The sequence below is a fragment of the Cherax quadricarinatus genome, chromosome 5 (genome assembly GCF_038502225.1).
Source record: "Cherax quadricarinatus isolate ZL_2023a chromosome 5, ASM3850222v1, whole genome shotgun sequence".
NCBI lineage: Eukaryota > Metazoa > Arthropoda > Malacostraca > Decapoda > Parastacidae > Cherax > Cherax quadricarinatus.
This window is the reverse complement of record NC_091296.1, coordinates 70,593,667-70,603,566: the sequence shown is the minus strand read 5'-3', so window position 1 is coordinate 70,603,566 and position 9,900 is coordinate 70,593,667. Positions and strand designations below refer to the sequence as shown.

Here is a 9,900-nt window from a genome sequence, read left to right as displayed (position 1 = left end):
GCATTTCTTCAGTGTAAGAGGCAAGTGAAACAAGTTATGCCATGACACGGGAAGCATACTTCATACAGGGGTTCGAAAATGAACTTGACAGGTCAGTCACATCAGTAGGCTTAAAGTAAGGGGTAGGACCAAGAGCTTGAGCTCAGCCCTGTGAAGTCAAATAAGTAATTACTGTTTAATTTTATTAGCAATTTTGTATTTAACAAATTACATAATCTTGTGTAAGTACTTTAATTTGTTATACATGTATTTGTCATTTTGTCATTAGTATGTCTGCAAATTAGTTTTACATTATTCAGTATATTATTATGGGAAACTATAATATGAGGAAAGTTTACCATCTGATACTTTTCCAACAGCTACGAGCCAGAACTACATCCAGGCGTGACTTACAAGCTTGAAAGCCCTAAAGCTACGTTGAAAATATTTTCAACTGGAAGTATTACCGTGACAGGTTAGTCATATTTTATAATGTCCTTCTCAAAATATCTTGCAAGATTGGTCGTGTTTTCTCTCACATAGACTGATGTGTGTATGTGTGGGTGTCAGAATTATAGAAAGAAAATTATACTATTCATGCTTTTGTGGAAAAATAAATGATTCCTGTGATATGTATTAGAAAAATATTTAATATTGCAAAGATGTAATTTTTGGTCATTTTTTTCCAGCTCCCAGTGTTCATAATGTACAGTGTGCCATAGAGCACATATATCCCCTAGTAAGTGAATTTGGAAAAGCGCGCACTGAAGAAGAAATGGCCGAATACTGGGAACTCAAGGCCAGACGACAATTTTTTCAAGAGGAGGAGGAGTCCGACTCTGATAATCCCGCCGATATTTGGTCGCAAGATCTGTAGTTTTGTACATGTTGAAAAGTGTTATTCACCTAATAAGAAAACTCATCTGCAATCATCATGCATATCAAGCAGTATATATGGTGTTAATTGAGTTTTGTACTATCACATCATTCATATTTTTACATTCACTCAGCCTTCTTTAACATATTAGGTTGGTGCCAACCAAGGTTACTTTAGCTAGTCATAAGGCCAAACAATTATTTTTGTGTTTCCGGTAAAGAGCAGATACTGAGATTATTACAGTACGTGGAATTTTTTTAAGTTTGGCTGCATAGACAATTGATTATATACTTTTTAAGAATATTGAAACCAGTTTGATGAGTAGATAGATTTTACTATCTGTTAGAAATTATATCTCATGAGCTGTTACTTGAAGTGTGGAAATTTTCTTTAAATGGGAAATGTTTGAATACAGGCTGAACCTAAGTATTTGAAAAGGAAAGAGTTAACAGTGGACTAAAGCACAAATACAGCAGTTGACCTGCATGGTGTACGAGCAAGGAAGTAGTTGATTTTTAAAAGTACCAATGCCTACAGCAATTCTTTACTGAAGTAGAGTAAGGCAGTGGTTTTCTTATGCTACTATCTAACTGGTACTTTATAGTCCTGCTAATTGTCATACTTTTCACACACTTTTCATTTGTTGTTGGTTGCTTTACTTTTGTATATAGTCTAACAAGCATGCAAATTATTTTTTAGCTTTGCAATTGGATCTTAAATACTTGTTGGTGTGGAGAGTTCAAACATAGCTCAGCCCAAAAAATAGGAAAGAACTTATATTGACCATATTCACTGAGGGTCTGACAAACAGGTAAGCCTAATTGCTTATCATTATAGACCTCATACACTTCATTTAATGCAAACAGTTTATTTTTGTGCCTACCCACTGTGGTGGTGTCCAACTATTGAGAAGGGTACACAAATATAAATCATGAGGAATTTAATAGCAACAGTGGGAAATAAAAATTATGGATAAAGTCCTAACCATTTCCACAACTTATAACCTAGTACCCCAATCTTAGTTTTATTTCAGTCTCTCATCCATCATGGTGCCTCCAATGTGAGGAGATAAACTTAGGTGTGTTGTAACTCCTGAAATTATTCCATAACTACCTAGCCTATCACTATCCTGTATCAGGGTATTTCTCTGCACCAAAGAACAAGGCGAATGCAGTTTTATAGTGGGGAATATTTACCCCATTAACTAAATTATTAAAAGTTGAACATTCCAAATGAATGGTTAACTTGAGGGAATCTCATATATTCTTCTCTTTAATTCATTAGGAATAACTTACACAAATAATATCTATGTTAAAGAATTGCTCATGATGAGGGTTTAAGCCCTCGCTTAATAAGACACTCGACATTACAACAATTCAGTAACACTTTGTGAATCTCTTGCCTATATCTGTGAAGTGTACTGTGAAAGTGTGTTAAATTGCCCTTAAGTGTACTGCAACTCTTTCCATCACTAAACACTTTCCTCTTGCTTTTTCCTTACTAAAAGTGCTAGCCTTCATTAATGTGTTTCTTTCATAGCTTTCTTAGTTTTTAGGACTGTGTTCAGTAAGTGATATTGAGGAAGCAAGAAAACAGTCAAGGGTGGTCTGCTTTCATATCTCTTATACTATATGTAAGAAAGGTTTTCTTGGCTTTGACAGCATTTTAATTCTTGGTAGTCAGATTATTAAGAAGGTTTGTATGTTTGGCATATTTTATTCTAATGTGAATTTCTTGTCACCACATAAAGGATAACTGTTCAGTTCTTTAAAATGCCATGATGCCAGTAAGGATTAATTAATGAGACACATAAGCACTAAATCTGTAGTCTTGAGAAATATCTTTGATAAAAATTTTGCATTATGAATTTACATTCATTTCAGTCTAGGAATACCAAGTCATAAACACATACTTTGCTAGTGGTTCAGTCATTTAATATAAATATTATGCCTCTTATTCATAACTGAATACTCCTCTCTTGTTTAAGTTTGGCCTGGGAAGGGGAACATTGAATTAAAAAATATATAGAAAGTCTAAGTTATTGAAAGCATTGAAGAAATAACGTCCCTATTCAACCAGTTTATCATCACCAGTGATTACAAATGTACTTAAGTGTTTGAGTATTGGCCATGATTTCTTCTTGCATCCTAAATTAGAGTACTGTAATAAGTGTTGTGGCATTTATTACAATACATTTGTTGAAATTTACATTGTTTTGAGATACTTGAGAATTGTCCCAGTAAGGTATTTTATAATTCTTCTAAATAATGGTTATTATACAGTATTTAGCCCTCTGCCACAAGTAAACTAATGCAGTAATAGCACTATTTTATAATCATCATTTTATTCCAGTGGATCTATATTCATTCATTGTTTCATTAGCACTTGGTTTGCCATATTTTAATAGACTCCAATTGTACCAGAGTCCACATAATACACTCCCAACATCTAGAATGCTTGGTGCTCTCACTCAAACCAGCTTTCTCACTGAAAGTCCCACCTTTAATGCACACTCACTCTTTGACATTTTTAAACTAACCACTTACACCACCTATGACCACTTTTGCATCTACACTAAACCCCCCACCTCCCCTAGCCCCTACCCTTGCATAATTGACGATACTGGTGAGAGGGGGACTCCTGATGCAAGGAATTTGACTTGTTCATCCCTTCCTCAGATTGAACCTAATTGCTTCCCATTCCTCAAGCAATTCTATAACCACAGCAGATTTACCACTTTCCCTTAAATATAATAATGTGATGTATGACTCATGCTGGCTTAGCATATGCTTTGAATATGATGATAAAAAAAAAGTTTAATTGTTAGATGCCTTATAAAGATCTGACTAGAGGAAAATCTTGCTCACTAATGACTGATATTCTTTCCTCTACATACATATTGGTGCACCATTTTAGTACACTGGGGATGATCTAGCTGCAGGTTTTTAACATAGTCAAGCCATTGATCCTGCTTCAACAAAAGTGCTAGTTAACTAATACGTACTTTAGTGGGCCAGTTTTATGGCATTCCACTTATGTGGATTTAGATCCATAATTATTTTCCTCCTATTATCTACTATATAATTTCAATATTTTTTTTTTGTGCATATTATAATGGTGTTTTAGAACTTATTTCAATAACTTCTGCTGGGTTTCCATGTTTTTAATCACCATTATGTGCCTTTTTACTCCTTGGAATATCATAGTGACTACTCTAAAGTAACAGTCTGGATTAGCTTGGCTCCCATAAATCCACACAGAAATGGCCTGCTAATCTTCAAAAAACATTCTCATCTGTGACTGGGTTCAGTAACTTAGACCTTGTTCATTAGCACCAAGTGCAAGCAAATGTGTAAATAAACTTGGCTTTGTATACCCTGCTGGCACCATTGCTATCAAAATCAGATTGCCTGTACATCCTTGAGATCTTTTTGTTTATGCCATCTACCAGCATACAGTTTACTTTAAACTATGTTGCAGATATAATAGTAGTGAATCACTCAAGATTGTACTTGGTATAACCACAGTTGTACAACCTCCTTTAAGGTTCTGCAGGGGTTGTAAGTTAGTCTTGAACTTTTATAGTTTGCTATAATAGTTTACTTGGTGGCTAACCATCCTATTATTATTATTATTATAATCAAAAAAGAAGCGCTAAGCCACAAGGACTATACAGCGCTAACCATCCTAAAGAGTCATCATACTGCCAGGTTCTTTTGAAAGTCTTAAATTTAAGTTATTTTGCCAAAAAGTACATTATCATGACTGCTCAGACAGATGCATGTAATGACAAGGTCTTATATTGCTACAAACTAATGATACATTCAGTATGAAGCAGTTGTTTATTACAACAAAAATGAAAGCTTGTAATGCTAGCTCCTACCACCTTGAACAAATACAGTTTTAAAGATTTTAATTTTTTTTTTTTTGGAGTTTTTGTGTTTGCTACAAAGAGTACTGTATAACTGATAAGCTTCCTCTCTCTCACATAAACTCTCCCTCTCCCTCCCTGTCCTGCCTTCCTTTCACAATCCCCCAGTCTCCATCTCATTCTTTCCTTTATCTTCTCTCTTCTCATTGTTTCTTCTCTCTCCCTTCCATTCCTGTTTTTTCTGTTTTTTACTCTTATTGTAATGTGTATCCCTCTGGTGCTTGTATATCATTTTTTCCTTTCCCATAATGCATTTTGTCATTATAGTTCTGACAGCATAACACAAAGAGACAACTCTTGGTATTTTGGCTGGACTTCAAAACAAGTCTCACTTGTCCCCCACCTCAATAGCTGGACAGACTGTGGCTTAGGGTAGCGATGTGCACTTTGCCTACATATGCTCAGTTACCGTTCAAACTTTGTGGCACAAGGTACCGCTGAAGAATTTTGTGAAATATAACCTGGTAGTTGATTGTTTTCAGGTTTGGACATTACTAAAGTAGTCATCAGTTGGAGGATTACTTCTTTTGTTCAGTCTAAAGGTTTGGTGTAAGAGAATGTTAAATTTTGAACTTTGTTGGAAGGCAGCTCACTATTTTAATGTATGGAAGTGAGTCAAATGTGTGGTGGGAGAATGATGGAAAAATAGCATTAGAGCTGGAGTTTTGTTATTAGATGTTGAGCATGAAATGAAATTGTACAAAGCTTAAAAAAAAAAGATAGATAAGGCTGAAGTTGTGCACTATGAATTAATGACAAAGAGCATGGAAATGAAATAATAAAGGGGCAAATTTAAATATGAATTACATGGGAGGAGAGAAAGCATGTATGCGAATTAGGTGTTTTAGTATGTGGAAGAGCGAGGTATGCATAGAGGACTGCATTTAATACAGCTGAAAATATAGTAGACATACAATGTGAATGTATTCTACAGCAGTAAATAATAATGTATGGATATTAAAAAAGTAACCTAAGTATGAAAGATGACTTAGAGTAGTTGTTTTATAAGGTTCTTACTTGGGCTAAAAAAAAAAATCAGTTATTACCGGAAACACATTTCTGCGGGGAAAAGGCCTGATGTGAAAATTGAGCAGTCACAAAAGTACACTGTATTTATTCAGGGATAGCATTGTACTTTGTTTGTACATTCACATAATGCATGAAGATATTTGTCAGTTGTGCACTCTTCATTGAACATAATCCTTAATGACTGCATAAGAGTTGGTGTGTAGTACTATTTTTTTTTTCTCCTACAGCAATATTTCAGACAAAGTCTACAAAGAGGCCCATGCTTGAACCTTTAAATCTCCTAATTGTGTATATTCATCCTAATCATTGTGTATTATGTATATATAAATATGTATGTATGACTGTTATTTTCTTAGGTCTTGCACAATCTTTAGTTTTATTCAAAAAGAGATGTGGGGCTTAACCAGTGACCACAAGATTTGACGAGTGGCATTATTAAGGAGAAATATTTAAGCATGGTTTTAAGAAGCCATTGTGAATGTATGGTGTAGCTAGAGGGGGAGCATCATGGGAACATTATACATTTCATCCTCATACATTTTTTTTATTTACCTATGATTTGAAAGAATGTATAAACTGTTATTTCTGAAGTTGGTCTATGATATTGCAAAGCAGCTTAATTCATTAAGGATTTGAATCACCAAAGCATTTTTAAATTCTCTACTTGATTTTTACCTTAATTATGGTTAGGTTTAACAAACTTTTTGATACAGTGGTGATGGGTTCTGGTACTGACGTTTAAGCAGATATGGCAGTGGTGGTGAATGATCCGTCATACGGAGCTTTAAATGCATCGTCACACGTGTTGATATTTACTAATTATCTGCATAGTCTGTACCATAGTCTCCCATCAGGAACACTGTGATATTTACTACTGTATATGAATAAGTTTAGTTTTGTAATTTAATTTGGCATGATCAAAGATTTAATCATATGTACCATTTAGACATTGTACTAAATTTTACAATGATATACAGTACTATTCTTTGTAACCAGCTTTTCCTCTATGCAGGGAATTATTTTCAAAGTTCTTGTCGTGTTACTTCTGAATCTAAACCCTCTAGAAAGAGAGCAATACAAAAATGGCCTTCCATATGCTTGTTTCCATTGGTGCCCTTGTTTGTGATACATACTGCTAATTGTATGTGCCAGTAGTTGTGGGATGTACAGCAATACATTTCTTAGTTATTGCTTTTAGGCATTAACTGATTATTTTTTAATTTGCTGCCTTCCATTCAATATAGCTTTTCAGGTGTAGTGTTGTTCCATTTATGTAAAGTTAGTAATCAGACAGATCAGATTAGTAAGAGCATTGGTAATGAATAATTTATTTTTAAACAGTATAGAAAATTTATCTGAAATGTAAGGATCATAACAGCTATATAATATCTCTGAACTATTGGAATGCTTAAAAGCATTTGGAAAGTATTTGTTGGACAGAGAAGGAAAGACTGCTGATAATATGTACAGTACATGAAAAATACTGGAGGGCCAGAGTCACTTCAGAGGGAAGTGCATTAATGTAGGTGAAGGACTCTTGATCCAAGCAGTTGGAGCTACCCTTCCTGTGTTGCATGAAACCTAGTTACCACCCATTCCTCGAGTGCTATACAACCACTGGGTTTAGCTCCTGTCCATGCATATTAAGTAAATAATTACTAAAAAAAAGTTAACACAGGATGAGGTGAAAAATGAACATTGTGCAGATATTTAAAATAAAAGTGATAGGGAAGAACCTTTAAACTAGAGGCATGTTTCTAATGAATGTACAATATATGACCTCCCAACGGGGTTAGCACTTGCCTATGAATAGAAAAAATTATGTAATACCAATAGTTTGGTCTTTTGGGTAGAGATATTTTATACCAATCCTATTAAGCTTTATAATAGTTACCCTTTCAAAGTTTACCTTGTTGGTGAAGGCCTCTGAATCCAGTCAGTTGGAGCTGCCATACCTTTCTTGGATCAAACCTAATCATCTTCCCATGAATGTAATAAATTTTATTAGTATCAAAATTCAGGTGGATACCTGGATGCTGGTGAAGGGCTTTAGATCGAAGAAATCTGATCAAAATTTATTGATCCCTCCATTCTTAGTATTAAGTGACCCCTCTGGGTATAGTGTTGCACCCATGAATATCGAGTGCTACCCTACAGGTAATGAAATGTCAACTGGCAAACTGTGACACTAAGGGAGGGGAGGGGATCTTGATCCAAGGAACTGGGCTTATCCTTCCCCTTCTTGGACTGAACCTGAATGCCTTCCATTTCCCAAGCACTTTGTGATGCTGGTGAGGGGCTCTTAATTTAAGGAATTGAGCTTGCCCTTTCCTTCCTTGGATTGAACCTGCTTTCCATTCACCCCAGGTACTGTATGACCTTCCCTAGGTTGAGCACTTCATGAATGTCATAATTATGACCCCTCTGTTCAAAGGTGGTGTCCTGATGTAGTGAGGAGCTCTTGATCTAAGGAATTGGGTTTATACTTTCCCTTGAATCAAATCTGAATGCATCTCATTCCCTAGGTGCTACATGAACACCCTACAGGTTTAGTGCTTTCCCTTACTTAAATCATTGAAACCAGTAGGGTGATAAGTTAATCCTCCAGCATCACACTATGAGTTCACCCTGCAAGGGGTTCCCCTGATACCGGTGAGGGGCTTTCTATACAAAGAACTGAACCTGACTGCCTCATTTCCTGTGCCAAGTCCATCCTAGAGTATGCAGTTTGGTCCCAATGGATTTTTCCTCTTCATAACCAGGTACTTCAGATCATGGCACCTTTCATCACAGACCTATTACTCTTACTAGTGCAATCTGTAAGTTGCTAGAACATTACTTAGCAAATGTTTAGTATGGTACTCAAAAACTCGAGATTCACTCGCCCCTCGTCAATTTAGTTTCCATAAGGGTCATTTTATCTTGGACCTTTCACTCTGCTAGGATACGTGCATTCACAGTGCCTTTCCTAATAGTTATAGCAGTTTTTTATCTCAAAAAAGCATATCCACCTGCATAGGTGGTATACACACTGTTCTTTGTATCTCTCCTCCTCGAGCATTATCTATTCCGGATATTGCCTTTCTTGTTTTGTCATTACCGCCACCACTTCTGTTACTTGGTGATTTTAATGCCCATCATTTCCTCCGGGGGGGGATTTCCCTGTGATTCCTATGGCATTCAGCTAGAGGCTTTTCTTGCTTCCCACCCCCCTCCATGTTTTAAATACAGGTACATACTCGCACCCATTTTGATCCTCGTACTCATACTCTCTTGCATCGATCTCTCAGTCTGCTCTTCCTCCGCCGCACTAGACTTCACCTGGTCTGTTCTCCCGGATTTACATGACAGCGATCATTTTCCAATCATTCTTACTACCCCTTCATATTCACCACCTCTTTGTAACCCACGCTGGCAATTTGATCAGACAAATTGGGACCTTTACTCACAACTAACTGTTTTTAGTGAGGTTCCTTCTTCGTCCTCCATTGATGAGCTTTTACACCTCTTCTCGTCCTCAATTTTAACTGTAGCTTCTCATTCTATACCCCAAACCTCGGGCAGGTATTCTCAGAAATGCGTGCCTTGGTGGTCTCCTGCTTGTGCTCGTGCATTACGTTTGAAATGCGCTGCGTGGGGCAGGTACCGGTATAATAGAACCACTGAGAGACCTTGATTTTAAGCAGAAGCGTGCGATCGCTCGCCGTGTCATCCGTGACGCTAAACGCACTTGCTGGCGAGATTGTCTCCACCATCACCTCTTCTTCCTCTACGAGTGCAGTCTGGAAAAAAAGTACGGAAACTGAGTGGTAAATATTCTCCTGCTGCATAGCCCTTGTGGCTTAGCGCTTCTTTTTGATTATAATAATAATAAATATTCTGGCCCGGCTCCTGTTCTGCGGGTTGCTGGTGTTAATATAGCAAACCCTCTAGCTAGATGTTGCCATTGAAATTGGCAATCATCTGGTCCGTATTTCTCTGAGGCTCCATCTCTACCCTTTGTTTCTTTCCTCAAAGTCTGCCAGAGAGCTAGCACCCACTGGACTTTTCTTCTCTCAGAGAACAGTATAATGTGCCTTTTACA

General features: G+C 36.6%; 1 protein-coding gene across 1 annotated transcript in view; it reads left to right on the top strand.

Annotated features, from left to right (window-relative positions):
* The window catches only part of LOC128684983 (TATA box-binding protein-like 1), a 58,876-nt gene extending 51,967 nt beyond the window's left edge, over positions 1-6,909 (top strand). Inside the window, exons 6-7 of the mRNA XM_070103886.1 lie at positions 360-454; positions 669-6,909. Coding sequence (XP_069959987.1) covers positions 360-454; positions 669-856 — 283 coding nt within the window. The 3' untranslated portion in view covers positions 857-6,909. The remainder of the gene's footprint in view (positions 1-359; positions 455-668) is intronic.
* The last annotated feature ends 2,991 nt before the right edge of the window (positions 6,910-9,900 follow it).